Source organism: Lepus europaeus, chromosome 1 (assembly GCF_033115175.1).
Source record: "Lepus europaeus isolate LE1 chromosome 1, mLepTim1.pri, whole genome shotgun sequence".
Lineage (NCBI taxonomy): Eukaryota > Metazoa > Chordata > Mammalia > Lagomorpha > Leporidae > Lepus > Lepus europaeus.
In genome coordinates, this window is record NC_084827.1 from 163,769,714 (window position 1) to 163,786,807 (window position 17,094).

At 57.1% G+C, this 17,094-nt stretch overlaps 1 protein-coding gene across 1 annotated transcript; it reads left to right on the top strand.

Annotated features, from left to right (window-relative positions):
• The first annotated feature begins 4,408 nt into the window (after window positions 1-4,408).
• Window positions 4,409-11,635, top strand: DES (desmin). The gene is made up of 9 exons (XM_062192465.1): window positions 4,409-5,057; window positions 5,947-6,007; window positions 6,130-6,225; window positions 6,386-6,547; window positions 6,719-6,844; window positions 7,136-7,356; window positions 8,560-8,603; window positions 10,046-10,128; window positions 10,294-11,635. Exons 1-9 carry the CDS (start codon window positions 4,483-4,485, stop codon window positions 10,333-10,335), a joined length of 1,410 nt encoding a protein of 469 aa, XP_062048449.1. The 5' UTR covers window positions 4,409-4,482; the 3' UTR covers window positions 10,336-11,635.
• The last annotated feature ends 5,459 nt before the right edge of the window (window positions 11,636-17,094 follow it).

A 17,094-nucleotide genomic window follows, 5' to 3' on the forward strand; every position in this document is an offset into this window, starting at 1 on the left:
ATTTGTGATTCTGGCATCCTGCAAGAGTGCAGACTGGAGTCCCAGCTGCTCTGCTTTCTACCCAGGTTCCTTCTAAGGTGCTGGGAAGGCCGTTGAAGATGGCTGAAGTCCTTGGGCCCCTGCCACCCACGTGGGAGAACAGAACGAAGTTCCTGACTCCTGGCTTCAGCCTGGCCCAGATCTGGCTATTGAGGCTATTTGGGGAGTGAACAGCTGACGGAAGATCTTTTTCTGTCTTGTGTCTTGTGTTCTCTCTCTTAAATAAGTAAATCCTTAAAACAGGGGTTGTGGCACGGCAGGTTCAGCTGCTGCTTGGGACAGTGCATCCCAGATCTGGGAGTGGCTGGTCGAGTCCCAGCTACTCCCCCTCCAATCCAACCTCCTGCTGGTGAGCCTGGGAAGGCAGCACACATGGCTGTCTCTGCCACCAGTGTGGGAGGTCTGGTTGGAGCAGGGCACTCTTAGCTTTGGTCTGGTTCAGCCCCAGCTGTTGCTGGCTTTGGAGGAGTGAGCCAGCAGATTCTCTCTCTCTCTCTTTCTCCCTCCTTTTCTCTCTCAGCCCTCTATAAATAAGAAAATCCTTTTAAAAATGTTTAACTTGGTAAAGTTTATGTTACACAAGTTTTGTCACAATAAAAAATGACTTAGCCGCTCTCAAGGGACTAAAATGCAGTGATCCCTAAGATACAATCATGGACGAAAGCTCACTTCTGAACCCTGTGCAAAGTGTTAGAAAAGGGGGGGGGGGCATTCCTTGAGTGTCAGGGTGTGCGTGCGTGTGCACAGCACTCTGAAAGGAGAGAATATAAACAGCAACCTAAAGCTGGCTGTCTCGCAGCAGGATGTGTGGCCCGTGGGTGCCAAGAGTGGGAGGGAGGCCGACTTTTCACTCCCCCTCCTTGATGCAGCTTGAGTTTTGGGGCATGCGCACTGCCATTCAGGTCCCTTACCATCATCTTCAGACTCAGCCCAGTTCTAGGAAGGCCCTGGGAGGCTGCCCTCTCCTTCCGGCCGCACTGCCCCTGCTTGGAGCGTGTTCTGGAGCGCTCCTCTGCCACCTGCCTTGCCAGTCGCAGCGTGTTGTTTTGCTGTCCTCCATGGTAGCAAATCCTCGGGGGTGGAACTGAATTTTGGAAACAATCCCAAATAGTTTGGAGCCAAGTCTAGTAGCTGTCAGTTCTGACTAGAGAATCGATGGCACGACTTATGTATTTGCTTTCTGCCTCATTGCACCAAGGATTAAGGCCCAGGGCTCCTCCAAAGGCCCATTGCCTAATGTGGAGCCCAAGAGGAGTCTCTGCTACGTCGTCCTTGGCAGCGTCAGAGAAATGGGTGTCAGTGGGGCTGGTGGTGTGGCACAACGGGTTAAGCTGCCGCCTGTGATGTCGGCATCCCATATCTGAGGGCTGGCAAGTCCCGGCTGCTCTGCTTCTGATTCAGCTCTCTGTTAATGCTCCTGGGAAGGCAGTGGGTGATAGCCCTAATGCTTGGGCCTCTGCCACCCATGTGGGAGACCAGGATGGAGTTCTTGGCTCCTGGCTTCAGCCTGGCCCAGAACTGGCTGTCGTAGCCATTTGGGGAGTGAACCAATGGGCTGAAGCTTCTTTCCCCTCTCTCTGTCTTTCTCTCTCTCCCCCTCTCTGGTGCTCTGCCTTTCAAAATAAATAAATAAAATAAACAATTGCTTTTTTAAAGAATTATTTTATTTCTTTGAAAGACAGAGTTACGGAGAGAGGTAGAACCACAGAGAGGTCTTTCACTCCACTGGTTCACTCCCCAAATAACTGCAACGGCCAGAGCTGAGCTGATCCGAAGCCAGGAGCCAGGATCTTCTTCCAAGTCTCCCACGCAGGTGCAAGGGGCCCAAGGACTTGGACCATCCTCTACTGCTTTCCCAGGCTATAGCAGAGAGCTGGATTGGAAGAGGAGCAGCCGGAACTCAAATCAGCATCCATATGGGATGGCAGCGCTGCAGGCTAGGGCTTTAACCTGCTGCACCACAGTGCCAGCCCCAACAATTCTTTAAAAAAATAAAGAGAGAAAGAAATGGATATCCAGTCTCCTAGAATAGATTAATCAGGCTCTTTGGGCTTCAGTGAACAATAAGGCAAAAGACAAGAAGAAAGGGGTGAGGGCTCACAAAACTGAAGCAAGAGCTCCAGGAAGTAGGGTCTGGGGCTGGGCTGGGCTGGGGGCTGCCTGCCCCTGCCTGCACCCCCGCTCCTCTCTGGGTCTCCCAGCATGCTGGCCTCTTCTTCCTCCTACTCCCCAGGAGCAAGAAACATGGCTACCAAAGGCTCCAGTCTCTCCAGTTTAGTAATCCCAATTCTGCCTGCTGGATCCTTGTGTGTGTGTGCATGTGTGTGTGTGTGTCTTATGGCCCCGCTCAGGACCACGCCCACCCCTTGAGCCAATCACCCTATAGTAAGATTGGCTGGGATCAGGCTCACATGTGTAGTCTTTGGGAGTTGGGAGGGGGAGGAGGTGCAGCATTTGTCCTCAAAATAAGGAGACTTGCAGGCTACTTTGAATGACATTGACAATGCTGCCAGTGTGGCTGCTGCTGCCCGGGGTATGTTACAGACCCTACGACCTCCAAATCCTTTGCAATACACAAGGGCGCTTCCCAGAGTTCATGGGAAAAAGGAATTAAAAGTTATTTTAGTGCAAAAACATTGAAATTCTTACATACTTGTACAAGTCTAGTTAGGAGGATGGAAGGCAAAAATAACCATAAGACAACAGCTTGACCGACTCGGAGGCTGGATAAGAACATCTGGAACTCCCCATCCACCTCGGAAGCCTGGCTCGGGTAAAGATGAGCCACTTCATGGGAAAGGGCTTTGGAAATACAGCGGTAACCAGGCCCTTTAGAGTTTCCCTGGCACATTCACACCTTACCTGGGCCAAAGCCCGGCTCTGCAATCAGACTGCCTCAGTTTCCTGAGCTGTACAATGGGAAGCACGCTAGACTCTCCTCCTAGGGTGGCTGAGGAACTGGGGATGATGTGTATGAGGCCCCCAGCAGATGGGCACACAGCAGGTGGTCAGTGCACGGAAGACATCATTATCGTTGTGTTGGGTGCAGTGTGGTTACCTAGGCCTCCGCAGCCCCCACAGGGCAGCCATGCAAGGCTGAGCGTCCCCAGGGATAGCTGAGGACCCTCGGACTCAGAGGTGAAGGACAGGCCTGCCAGCAACTACTCCCGCTGGTGATGGTGGGACCAGGCAGAACCACCCACGGCCCCCTCATCCAGTGCTTTATGTCCAGGGTTCGCATCCCAAAAGGCTCAGGCCTAAGAGAGGGCTGTGGAGCCCCAGTGGGGGTGTGGAGACACGGCTGATGCCTTTAGGCAGAGGAGGGTGCTGTGGAGGGACCAGGGATGGGAGTGTTTGGGGCCCGTCTCCTCCAGCTTCCCCAGGTACCCGGGCCCCGCCCCCAGAGCGCCTCTCCTGGGCCTTGTCTCCCGGGGCTTAGGCATTCTCCTCTATAAATACCAGCTCTGGTATTTCGGGTTGGCAGCTGCTGCCTCCCGGGAGATGGCTGGGTTGACACTTGGCTCCTGACAAAACACAAACCCCTGGTGTGAGTGGGTGTGGGTGCTTGAGGAAGGGGATGAATCAGAGAGGGGGCAGAGTGGGGGTCAGGGTGGGAGGCAGGAGCAGTCAGTGTGTGGGTGTGACCGTACCCACGATGGGAAACAGAGAGCACACTGGCCCCTTCCTGGAAGTCATCTTTCTGTTTATAAACTTCAGGACCCGCCCCCTTGCTAGTTTTGGTGGGGGAGTGGGGCAGGAGGCCCACAGGACCCAGCGGGAGACTGAGGCTGGTACCAGTGGACATACACGGGCAGGCAGGCTCTGGCCAAGATGACTCTACCCACCAGATGCCCTGCCACCCTCCCTGCCTACCTGGAGACCCCACCCCATAGGCCAGGCCTTTCTATGAGCCCCCCAGAACCAATGCACTTGCCGGAGAAGCTTAGAAAGGAGGGCGCTTGGACACGTCCTGGGAACAGGTCTTGTCCCTTCAAAGAAGCCAGAGTGTCTCCCTGGAGCAATAAAGAGGACCCTCACCCTAACAGAAGCCCCTAGCTGCTCCCTCCCGGGGACAAGGTAGCCACCCAGGGCTGAAGGGACCCCCACCCCCACGCTGGGAGGTGCCGGCTGTCCTGGCGCAGCAGTTGGCAAGCCTGCCTGTCTTCGGCCCTCCTGAGGGCCTTAGCCCCTCGCAGGCCCCCCGGCCGCGCGCTCAGGGGCGCAGGCCCGCCCCGCCCCCACGGCCAGGCCGCCCTTTCCTGGCAGGACAGCGGGATCCTGCAGCTGTCAGGGGAGGGGCGGCGGGGGCTGATGTCAGGAGGGCTACAAATAGTGCCGACGGCTGGGGCCCCTGGCAGTCTCCCTCGCCGCCTCCACTCTCCAGCCGGCCGCCCGCCCGCCGCCGCCTCCGTGCGCCCGCCCAGCCTCGCCCGTGCCGCCACCATGAGCCAGGCCTACTCGTCCAGCCAGCGCGTGTCCTCCTACCGCCGCACCTTCGGCGGCGCCCCGGGCTTCTCGCTCGGCTCCCCGCTCAGCTCACCCGTGTTCCCACGCACGGGCTTTGGCACCAAGGGCTCCTCGAGCTCGGTGACGTCGCGCGTGTACCAGGTGTCGCGCACGTCGGGCGGGGCTGGGGGCCTGGGGTCGCTGCGGGCCAGCCGGCTGGGGACCACGCGGACACCCTCCTATGGCGCGGGCGAGCTGCTGGACTTCTCGCTGGCCGACGCCGTGAACCAGGAGTTCCTGGCCACGCGCACCAACGAGAAGGTGGAGCTGCAGGAGCTCAATGACCGCTTCGCCAACTACATCGAGAAGGTGCGCTTCCTGGAGCAGCAGAACGCGGCGCTCGCCGCCGAGGTGAACCGGCTCAAGGGCCGCGAGCCCACGCGCGTCGCGGAGCTGTACGAGGAGGAGCTGCGCGAGCTGCGGCGCCAGGTGGAGGTGCTCACCAACCAGCGAGCCCGCGTCGACGTCGAGCGCGACAACCTCATCGACGACCTGCAGCGGCTCAAGGCCAAGTGAGGCCCGGAGCCCCGACCCCCTTCCCTTGGGCCCAGCCACCAGCACCCTCCTCCTCCAGGTCTAGGACGCTCTCCAGCCCCATGCAGGGGGAAGCTCCTCCCCTTGGCTCCCCTGCGGGGAGATGGGCACAGGTCTCTCCCCATTGCGCTCCCAGCTTACACGGGAGTCTTGGGGGGAGCTACATCATGGGGTGGAAATGATAAACCTGGAGAGACTCCCCCTTAGAAAGCATCTTGAGATGTTGGAGGGATGGTGATAGGGGTCAGGGAGGCAGGTGGGGGCAGGAAAGGCTGGAGGAGGCCAGGTGTAGTCAGAGGGGGAGGGGAGGCCGAGAGGGGGAGGGGAGAGGAGAAGGGGGCCTGGCCCCTGGGCAGAGCGGAGGCTGTAGTTTCCCAAGGTGGATCCCTGAGCTGGAGGAAAGGGGCCGGGGTGGTGGAAGGCTGCGACGGCAGGAAGCTGGAGAGGACCAGGTGGAAGGGTGAGAGGGAGGCAGTCTAGGGTGCTCTGGGCCGTGCGGCTGACAGCACAGGTGAGCCGAGTCGCCCTCCTGCCACCAAAGTCCCAGACGAGAGCAGCCACATGGGCCAGGCTGGGGCTGAGATCTAGGAGTGCAGAGGTGGATAAAATAGACACGGCTCCTGACCCCATGGAGGTCACAGGCTGGTGGGGACGCGGCCTTCGAGGGTGTGACTTCTGGGCAGAGATTGGGCCACTTCCTGTCCCCTCCCTGCCTGGGCGGGGCCTCTGTCACTCCCTTTTTGGGCCTCCTGGCTCTACCCAGCAGCCAGGCCTTCTCCTTCTCCTGAGCCCACTCCCTGACCATCTCCACTGCCAGCTTTAGCTCTCCCACCCACAATTCTCTGACCTTCTGTCTGTCCTGGGCAGGCTGCAGGAGGAGATCCAACTGAAAGAAGAGGCAGAGAATAACCTGGCTGCCTTCCGAGCGGTGAGCCCTCTTCTGTCTCCCAGCTGCCTTGCCCCTCGTGTAGCCCCTGTGTGGCCCCTGGTCTCCCTCTGCCTCGCCTGGGTGGCCCGTGACACTGTGCTTCCCCCCTGGACCCCTCCCAGGATGTGGACGCAGCCACACTAGCTCGCATTGACCTGGAGCGCAGAATCGAATCTCTCAACGAGGAGATCGCATTCCTTAAGAAAGTGCACGAAGAGGTATGCCCGGCCCCCTGCGCCTCAGGGTCCTTGGGCTGTGGTCAAAGCAGCAGGGAAAGTGGGGATGGGGTGGGGCTCAGGGATGGGGATGTGAGGGCGCTGTGGGGTGGGGGTGGGGGCGGGGCCTGGCAGGAGACTGAAGCGCAGCCACACCTTGCAGGAGATCCGGGAGTTGCAAGCCCAACTTCAGGAACAGCAGGTCCAGGTGGAGATGGACATGTCCAAGCCGGACCTCACAGCTGCCCTCAGGGACATCCGGGCTCAGTATGAGAGCATTGCGGCTAAGAACATTTCTGAAGCCGAGGAGTGGTACAAGTCCAAGGTGGGTCCCTGGGGGACTGCGGCACCTCTGACCTCCTTAACCCCCATTTGGAGGTGCTGCCCGTGGTCCCTTGCTGGAGGCAGGGGGGAGCACGAAGTCTCCCTGCTTCCTGCTCATCCCTACTTGCATCCTGCTCCTCCCTCCTCTCAGAGTCCCTCTCTCTGCCCTTAGGTGTCTGACCTGACCCAGGCTGCCAACAAGAACAACGATGCCCTGCGCCAGGCCAAGCAGGAGATGATGGAATACCGACACCAGATCCAGTCCTACACCTGCGAGATTGATGCCCTCAAGGGCACTGTGAGTCCCTTTGCACCTCGCCCTGCCCAGCCCCTGCCTCTTGCCTCCCCTGCTCTGTGACCTTGAACCTGTCACAGACCTTATTTGGGCCTCCATCCCTCCGCATCTGCAACAGGTGTCGCACTCAGGAATCTGGGTGGGGGTGGGGAGGCTGAACACAGGTGCTTCCTTGGGGAAGTCTCAGGCAGCCTGACCACCCAGCCCAAGGCTGTGTCTCTCTCCATGCCAGGCCCCCTGTGGCCTCCTCCCTGCACAGCTCTCCTCATCTGGACTCCCTTTTCTCCCCTGTAGAACGATTCCCTGATGCGGCAGATGCGGGAGCTGGAAGACCGCTTTGCCAGCGAGGCCAGCGGCTACCAGGACAACATTGCGCGCCTGGAGGAGGAGATCCGGCACCTCAAGGACGAGATGGCCCGCCACCTGCGCGAGTACCAGGACCTGCTCAATGTGAAGATGGCCCTGGACGTGGAGATTGCTACCTACCGGAAGCTGCTGGAGGGCGAGGAAAGCCGGTGAGGGGCGAGGCCGGGCTGGGGGTGGGACGCTGAGGGGCCCAGTGCTGTGCTGCCCTTGGCGGGGCGGGGGGGCAGCTCGGGGCCACACCAACGAGACCTGGAAACCAGAAGCCGCCACCGCTCTCATTGCAAACCATTAACCAAAGCCACCTGGGTAAAGAAAGGATTTAATTAACAGCTTTTATAACACGAGAAGTGTAAGTATTCTCTTATTCATGTTCGGAATGAAGAATCAGTAGCATAAAACCATATTCTGCAAACAGTAATAAAATAATAGTGCCCATCAAGGGAGACATGACAGCAGAGTGGGCAGGGATGAGGAAGGGAGGGGAGGGGACAGAGACAGGTAGACGGGAAGCCCTGCCCAGGGAATGGCTGAGGGAGCAGGTGAAGAAAAACCTGCGCACACACACGCACACGCACACACACGTGCACACGCATGCCTAAAGGCAAACCCTCAGGAAGGCCGAGCTGCTCACCTCTAGACGCAGAAAACAACACACAGCTGGCAAGGGACAAGAGGGCACCTTCTGGGGTGATGGAAATGAGCCATTTTCTTGGTTTGTTGTAGACGTTGTTCAAAGCCGCCGAAATGAAGATCTGTGCATTTCACTCCATATTAATTTAACCTCAATTTAAAACAGGCCAACTACTTTCCCCAAACAGTTATCTATTGCATAAAAAGGTTAAGATCTGAGGTCTAAGAAAAGCAGCAGACGTGTTTGGATACGGACTTCGACATGGAGATTCAGGTTTCACAGAACAAATGACAGCCTTTTACGGTGGCTCAAGTCCTGTTGCATCTCCCCAGCAAGCTACATCAGTGGTCAGATCCGAGAACTGGCCTGGCTGGAGGGTGGGCACACACACAGTGGGCATCCCTCAAAGCTGCCACTGATGCCTCTGGCAGTGCCAGGGGTGGGCAGGACATCCTGGCGAATGGGAGGGTCTGTGGGATTGGACCTCTTAGCGTCACACTAAGGGGTCAGAGTTGGGATGACAGATCCTTCCAGAAGGGACAATGCCTGGGATAGCTTGGGTTGGAGCCTTTTACCCCATGCCCTGAGCAGTGTGGGCAGCGGGTGTGTTGGGCTAAGTGGGATTGGGACTTCTCAGGCTAGTGTTTATGGAGGATGGGTGGTTGCAGGGAGAGATGGGTGGGTCCTTAACCCTCCTGGGGCTTGGTCTGTCCCCTTTCAGGATCAACCTCCCCATCCAGACCTACTCTGCTCTCAACTTCCGAGGTGAGTTTGTGTTGGTGGGGTGGAGGCAGGCGTCACCAGGGCGGTGTGGGCGCTGCGCAAAGCCAGCCAGGAGGGGAGGCTGGAACAGGGGAGCAGGGCCAGATCTGAGGTCTGGGGGAAAGGGGGGCTGCTGAGAATGTGGGGGCAGGGTCACGTTCTAAAGGAGAGACTTCCAGATTTCATTGCATTGCGTTGTGTTGACCATGTCCCCTGCCCCACCTGGGCATGCTGCACATTCCAGAAACAGCCTCTGTTCTGAGTCCCAGGGGTGTCCTGGGGGGCCTGGCAGCAGAAGCATCCCTTCCTCGCTGGGCTGGAAGGCACCGCCCACCCAGGGTCTGCTGTGCCAAGCACCCTAGCGGCTGCTTCTCGAACACCTCCGTTTGCTGGAGCAAGATGTTGGATGTGCGTTCGAAAAAAACCAAGCCAGATCTTAGCAAAGCCAAACAATGGAAAGAAGGAGCTCTTAGGGCACTGCGCCATTAGTAATATGCAGATTGAGTGGCTTTCCAGGCCCGGATTGCAGAAAAACACGCTGTAATGATGCATTAGGAAGGCAAGTCGGAGTCCTTGGCAGCGTCTCCTTTCCTAGATCAAACCTTTTACATTTCAATGTTCGTTTCCATCAGGAGAAAAATGCCGCTGTGCTCCGCCAAGTTTTGGCGTTTATCACGGGCTAGCTGCTTGCTAAGGAGGTTCAGGAATGCCCCGCTCCTAACACCAGGGACCTCGGTTGGACCCTCCCTATAAACTGACGCTCTCCTTTCCGTTAGCTGTTCATATGGACACCAAGCTTGAGTCTTGCATTTAAAACTGCTGAATGCGTTTCCAGACCAATAGCTCTGTGACCATGATAATGCGAGGATCGCTTCGTAGTGAGAAAGCTGAGGCACAGGAGAGCAGGTGGATGTCCATGGGCACAGTGAACCATGCACTGACTCCCGCTCCATCTCACCTCCCTCAAGACATCAGGCTTAAAGGGGCCAGGTTCTAGAAGAGCCTTCCAACACGTCACATGTCGTATGTCACATAGCTCTAGGCTTTGGGATGCTAGTGGCCTTGGAGGAGGGGACCCCCAAATACAAATCGGTGCAGGGCTCTCCCGGGGTCCAGGGGCGGAGAGGAAGCATGGAGCTGTGGAGAGTGTGAATGCTGGGTAGCCTGGGCCTCCTGCACGACCCACCCAGGGGGCAAATCTGTTGGCTCCTAAGTCCCTCTCAGCACTGAGGCTGGCCCCGAGCTCTGCAGAGCCACCTGCTGGCCACTGGGCTCAAGGACAGTGGCTAAAGTCTTGCAAGGAGCCTGTCTTGAGGCGGCAGGAGTGTGCCCAGGCTCCGGCTGGCATTCCCTGGGTGGAGTCCCAGCGCCCCACCCCGTCCTCCTTCCCCGGGCAGCCCAGGTCTGGGCTTGGTCACACTGAACGTGCCACGTGTCTGTCACAGAAACCAGCCCAGAGCAGAGGGGCTCTGAGGTCCATACCAAAAAGACTGTGATGATCAAGACCATCGAGACCCGGGATGGAGAGGTGAGCAGTCTGTGTGGCCTCCTCACCCTGGGTAGGGGGCTGTGGGAGTGTCTTCGGCCAGCTGGGCTGGTCTAGGCCCTTGGCTGGGGGACAGGAGGGGTCGGCACAGGGCAGAGGCCCCCTTCTCAGCCAGCACATGTTGGACTGGGCTTCTCTCACCTCCAGGTCGTCAGCGAGGCCACACAGCAGCAACACGAGGTGCTGTAAAGCCAGAGCCGCTCCGAGACCGTCCTCGCCCCTGTCCTCACTGCCTCCCAAAGCCAGCCTCCTTCTACCCTGGGACACCGCCCCCCAGCTGCCTCCCCTTCACAGCCCCTGCCCCCTCCTCACTGACCAGCCCTCGTGGTCCCCACAGGGGACATGGCCTGGACCTGCCCAGCCACAGGGCACATCCCAGACGCTGCCGTGAGTCCTGGCTGTTGGAAGTGGGTGAACGTGGCTCTCGAGCCAAGTGGAGCCCAGGCCCGGGCCTGTGACCTTGCCATTCCCGCCTCCTAACCTTGGGCTCGATGTTGGGACCCAACAGGGTCAGAGTGGAGCCCAGGAGACCTCTCCATCCATTAGCCTGGATCACAGCAAGGGACAGCCTTGTGAGCAAGCTGGGCAGGTAGCAGGGTGGCCCCTGTGGATCCTGGGGGGCTGGAGACCATCACTGTTGTCCCTTCCTTTCCTTTCCCCAGCTCAGGGAGGGCTCAGAAAGCAAGGGCTGCAAGAAGGAACCCCCGAAGGTGCCGTGTGTGGGAGCAGGAGATTCCGAAGGAGAGAGGGTGGGTGAGATGCTGGAGAGGACAGAGGCAGAGCGTGGTCTCAGGCTGGCGTCTGGGGTGCCCACCTCCCCAAGCCCGCCCCTCTCGCGCAGGGCTCTGGACAGAAACAATAAAGACGTAAGCACAAGCCTTGCCTGTCTTAACTGCCGGCTCGCCCTGGGGGTCCCTGGGGCCCCGTCACATCGCCCTGAGATGGAGTGGGCCCTGCCCCTGTGCAGCCAGCAACATGGGGGCAAGGAGGGCTGGCCCAGGGGCTTTAGCTGGAGAACCACAAGTGCTTCCTCTTAGTCCCCAGCTCCTAGATGGCACCTTTCTGCCCGCTCCGCGTCTTCAGGTCAGCAGGGGCACCTGCTGCTGTCCTTTCCAAAGGACTTGGTGGCTCCCACAGACAGCTCCCGAAGGAGACCCCGCAGTCCCCTCCTCAAAGGAACCTGGGTTCTTTCCATGAACCCCTCCAAAGACCTCTGATGCACAGGGGCTACATCTGGAAAAATAGCAAAGTGCGGAAAGGGGAAGATCTGTGCATGGCTAAGGAGACGCGACCCTCTACAAATCCCAGTTCCCCTGACAGCCCTCTCCCGTTTCAAGGCAATCTCGAGTACAGCGCCATAGGGAAATTTGGGGAGAATGGAGGGAGGGGGAGGGGAGCGTGGGACAGCCCAGAAGAAATTAGGAAATCTCGGAGGGAAACATGAAAATACATTAGGAGGCTTGATAATTAAAGCGGATTTGTTCAGGAAGAGGAAGTGTGCAATCATTAATGGAGTAAAACTGTTTGGAAGAGAACCGCGTGTACGCACAGCATTCCAGCACATGTGTTCATTAATTCAACAACAGAGCTTGGGGGCAACTGGGGAGCCCAGGGGTGTTGAGGAGGGGCGGGACTGAAGGCTATGTTTCTTCTGAATCCTCCTGAAAAATAGATCCCAGGTGGATCCAAGACTTCGAGCTGGTGGATCATGCAGGCCCCAGTCTTCACGCTGAGCACAAGAACAGTAGGTCACACAGCCGTAGGTCAAATAGACCTAATGATGTCTTAGTCTGAAGGCTCCGTGTCTGACATTCCGCACTGGCCTTTCCGGAAACTTCCAGAGGTCTTTCTGGTTCTCCTACTCCTTCTCACAAGTCTCCCTTTCTCTCTGAGAACACCCTTTCTCCATGGCGTTCTTTATTTTTTTCTTTTAAGATTTAATGTATGCATTTGAAAGGCAGAGTTACAGAGAGAGAAGGAAGGAGAGCTAGAGAGAGAGAGAGAGAGAGGTCTTACATCGGCTGGTTCACTCCCCAAATGGCTGTAACAGCCAGGGTTGGGCTAGGCCAAAGTTAGGATCCAGGAGATTCTTCTGTGTCTTCCATGTGGGTCCAGGGGCCCAGGGACATGGGCCGTCCTCTGCTGCTTTCCCAGGCCATTAGCAGGGAGCTAGATCAGAAGTGGAGCAACCGAGACTTGAACTGGTGCCCATATGGAATGCCGGTGCTGCAGGCGGCAGCCTAACCCTCCGCGCCACAGCCTGACGCCTCCATGGTGCTCTTGACTCTTGCCCTGGGAGGGTCCCAAGTTCCCAGCTTCCATCCCCCGTGACCCATGGTTCTTTCTGTTTCCCTTGTGCGCTGATGGAGCTGGGAAGTATCAGTCAAACTTTGGCATCCAGAAACCCCACAGCACCTTGCAAAAAGAAAAGTTGGAAGCAGCCTTTCCCATGTCTTCATGGGAAAGGGGCGGCTTCTCCTTGAGTCTGCAGGTGGCCTGGAATTGGAGCTCATCTGTCTGTGAGCGGAACACCTGCGTGGGGCTGGGTGCAGGTGGGCCATGCGCACGTGTATCTGGGAGTGGTTTCTGGAGCCTGCAGCCCATGCTTTCCCTTGAATGAGCTACATGCACTCACAGGAGACACAAGGCAAGGAAGGAGCCTCTAGCGCCCCCAAAGGCCCAGGATTGGCAGAGTCACAAAGGTGGGAGGCAGATGGGGTGGTCGACACTCAGAGTTGGATTCAGATGCGCCCTGGGCAGTAACCCTCACCGGGCAGAAGTCCCCTTCCCAGCCTTGCCCCAGCATCCTCTGCCTGAACGTCCTCTTCCAGCCCGGGGCAGCTCTGAAGGGCAGTCCTCCCTTCTGGGCACCCTTCTGTCTCCTGGGGCCACCACCACTCATCCTCAGAGGAGCCGCACCCCCTCCCCGTCCCCTGGGGGCAGCTCTCTGAGCAGGGCCTGCCTGGGACAGGAATCCTGGTTCTCAGCTGGGCCAGCCTCCTTGGGAGCTGGACAGTGACCCCAGGACCAGGGACTGACAGAAACAAACCAACACAGGCTTGGGTCTCCTGGGATTGTGTCCAGATGGCTGGGTCTGGATGTACCCCCCACCCCACCCCATATACACACACAAACACACGCCCACGGCCTCCAAGGAAAACATCTCCCTCTTCCTGGGTCTCCTCCAGGACTCTGAATGTTGAGAGAAATAAGGGGGCTTGCAGAGGACTGGCCAGCTTCCCGCTGGAGCCCAGGACCAGGCCCAGACTCACCCTGACCCCATCTGAGGGGGCGGGGCAGGAAAGATGATGGAAACGTTCGCTCCTCTGCTGGGTGTGGAGAGCTCAGCGGGCACTTTCTTATCTCCAGCGTCCACTGTGGCTGCCTTCCCACCTGGAGCCCCCGGGACCCCTCCCTTTCTACCCAATCACCTCCTCCCTCCATCCTCAAAACTGGAGCCCAAGATCTTTGATTAGATACCCAAAATGTTAGCTACCCCAAGGCAGAAGGGTTTCATCCATTTTTTTTTTCACTATATGCTTGGAAGAACATTTGATGCATAATAGGTGCTCATTAAATATTTTAACTTTTTTAACCGCACCAGAGAGGTGGGGTGAATCACACAGCAGACAGCGTCGGTAGCAAAGGAGGATTAGGCCCCAAGCTCCTTGGCCTCTGGAGCCCAGATCTCTTTCCATGACGCCGCAGGCTTGTGATCGAAGGCAGGGCAGACTGGCAGCACACACACCCTGCCTGGCGCCAGGCTGCAGGGCACCGTGGGGCCCACCCGGCCAGCTGCCCTGGGGGCGGGGCGGAGCCTGACAGCTTCCAGCCGCCCCAGCTAGGGCCAGCTCCTCCAGGAGAGGGCGCCAGCAACTCGCGCCCTCCCCACCCGGCCCCACAGACCCGGGTGTGGAATCAATGGATGTCCCCATTGGCGACCTAGGAAGGCAGGAGAAAAGCTGAGCTCCAGGCTGTGTGCCAGGCCCTTCTAAATAGTTCATTTTCATTTTAATATTTAATATAATAATTTAACGCCGTCACAACAGCGTAAGTCAGATGGTGTAATTCTTTGACTCAAAACCGCGAGAAGGCTTCCTGTTCCCCGGGGAGCAGAAATGCCGTGGCCTGCACTGTGCAGGGCCATCTGGCCCCTGCTCGCTGTCAGATCCATTTGCCTCCACTCCCCGCTCACTCTCCCAGCCTCGCTGCCTTCTGGATCTTCCCAGAGCCCACCAGGCATGTTTCCACCTCTGCCTCAAGCCATCCGCCCCACACAACGGCACTGTTTGCTTCCTCACCCCTTGAGGTCGACACAAGGTCCACTCGAGCCACCCTGTGGGAAAGCCCAGTCCCACCGTGCTCGTACCCCCCACCGCCAACCGGAGCCTTCCCACCGTGCCCACCTCCTGTGCGGATATTCAACTTTCCTTTGTGCTCAAATACAAGCAGCACCAGGGCAGGCGTCCTCCACTGGTTCACTGCTCTATTTCTGGTCTCTAGAACCGTGCCAGGCCCATAGAAAGAACTCGAATATGTTTGTTGAATGAATGAATGAATGTAACCAAATTGGGCTACCCTGCTACCCTCATTTCATTTTTTTAAAGTTTATTTATTTGAAAGGCAGAGCTACAGAGAGAGAGAGAAAGATAAAGAGAGAGAGAGAGATAAGGAGATAAAGAGAGAGAGAGAACCTTCCGTCGCTGATTCACTCCCTAAATGGCCACAAGGGCTGTGGCTGGGCCAGGCCTAAACCGGGAGCTTAGAACTCCATCTGGGCCTCCCACATGGGTGGCAGGGGCCAAAGCGCTCGGGCCATCTTCCACTGCTTTTTCCCCAGGCACATTAGCAGGGAGCTGGTACGGAAGTAAAGCAGGCGGGACCCAAACAGGCACTCATATGGGATCCTGCATGGAAGGCAGTGGCTTAACCCATTCTATAGATGAGGAGATTGAGGCTTAGCATACAGTTTATTCATCCAGTCAACTAAGCAGCCGACTGCCACAGACCACTTAACCGTGTGCCACGCGATTGCTGAGGCACGGTGTTTGGTGGCGTTGGATTATCAGTGCTGACAAAACAGTCGCCTTTGTTCCCGACGCTGGTCTGTTTGCAAGCCTTCACCCACATTTTTACCTTGTAGATTTCAGCTCATCATCTGCACTTCCAGGGCCTGAGGGAGGGCATTGCTTGGCTGCAAAGGGGACTCACGAGTGAATATTGAAGGTTGATGGGTAGTGATGCATGATCCCACACACTTGTCAGAGCCCAGACAAGTGCACATCACAAAGAGCAAGCTACAAGAAAAATTCCTTCTCAAGGCTCTTGATCTCTGTGGACATGGTTCAGTGTTTAAACTGTTTCCTCTGTGCCCTGCACACATGCACACACACGCACGCACACACTCAGACTTCCGTGTCCCAGAATGGGGGAGGGGGTGAGGAGACAAGGTTCATAGACACTTCCTCCATCTCTCATGGCTCCGCTGAGCCCTTCCAGACTTCCTCCCTGCAGCCTCAAGGTCAGGATTCGGTCTGCCACCTGAACTTTTTTTTTTTTTGAGGGAACTGGATTCGCATGGGGCTGTCACAAATAGCACAGAGAAGTCCAGTGTTCCCTTCACTTGGCTCCCCCCAGTGGTGACACCTGGTATAGCCACAGCACCCTACCACAATCAGGAAAGTGACACTGGTGCAGTCCCCTGCCCCCACCTCCCCGTCCACATTTGCCAGTCTTACAGTCACTCTGCCTGGGTGGGGGCAGGGTAGTGTATGTGCCTGACCATGCACATTTAGTCCTATGCAGTTTTACCATTGCTGTAGACTCCTGCGACTACCACCACAGTCAAGACACAGGACTGGTGTGTCACAAAGGCCACATTTGCACTTGAAAAAGCTGTAGTGTAGTAGGCTAAGCCTCCGTCTGAGGTGCTAGCAGCCCATATGGGCACCGGTTCGTGTCCTGGCTGCTCTTCGTCTGATCCAGCTCCGCTATGGCCTGGGAAAGTAGTAAAGGATGGCCCAAGTGCTTGGGCCCCTGTACCCACAGGGAGACCCAGAAGAAACTCCTGACTCCTGGCTTCAGATTGGCCCAGCTCTGGCCGTTGTGGCCATTTGAGGAGTGAATTAGCAAATGGAAGACTTTCTCTCTGTCTCTCCCTCTCTGTCTGTAACTCTACCTATCAGATAAAGAAAACTTTTTTTTTTTAAAAAAAAGCAGTCCTGGGGGGCTGGGGGTGGCATTGTGGCACAGTGGGCTAAGCTTGCAATGTGGGATCCCATATTGGAGTAATGGTTTGAGTCTTGGCAGCTCAGCTTCTGATCCTGTTTATTTTTCTATTTTTTTTTAAAGATTTATTATTTATGGGGCCGGCGCTGTGGTGCAGAGGGTTAAAGCCCTGGCCTGAAGCCCCAGCATCCCATATGGAATTTATAATTTATTTGAAAATCAGAGTTACACAGAGAGAGAAGGAGAGGCAGAAAGAGAAAGGTCTTCCATCTGCTGGTTCTCTCCCCAATTGGCCTCAATGGCCAGAGCTGTGCCAACCTGAAGCCAGGAGCCAGGAGCTTTTTCCAGGTCTCCCATGCAGGTGCAGGGGCCCAAGGACTTGGACCATCTTCCACTGCTTTCCTAGGCCATAGCAGAGAGCTGGATCGGAAGTGCAGCAGCTGGGACTTGAACTGGCACCCATATGAGATGCCGGCACTGCAGGTGGCGGCCTTACCCACTACACCACAGCGTTGGCTCCAGCTCCCTGTTAATGTGCCTGGGAAAATAGCAGAATATGGCCCAAGTGCTGGTACGCCTGCATGAGAGACCTGGGTGGAGTTGCTGGTTCCTGGCTTTGGCCTGGCCCATCCTTGACCATCTTGGCCATTTGGGGAGTGAATCATGGAATGAAAGATCTCTTTATCTCTATCTCTCCCTGTATCTCTGTCACTGCAGCTT

Excerpts from the sequence above, each read along its gene's own strand:
- DES (XM_062192465.1), top strand. The coding sequence starts at position 4,483 with ATGAGCCAGGCCTACTCGTCCAGCCAGCGCGTGTCCTCCTACCGCCGC. Across the intron at positions 6,226-6,385 it reads TTAAGAAAGTGCACGAAGAG|GAGATCCGGGAGTTGCAAGC; the intron begins GTATGCCCGGCC and ends CACACCTTGCAG. Across the intron at positions 8,604-10,045 it reads CTCTGCTCTCAACTTCCGAG|AAACCAGCCCAGAGCAGAGG; the intron begins GTGAGTTTGTGT and ends TGTCTGTCACAG.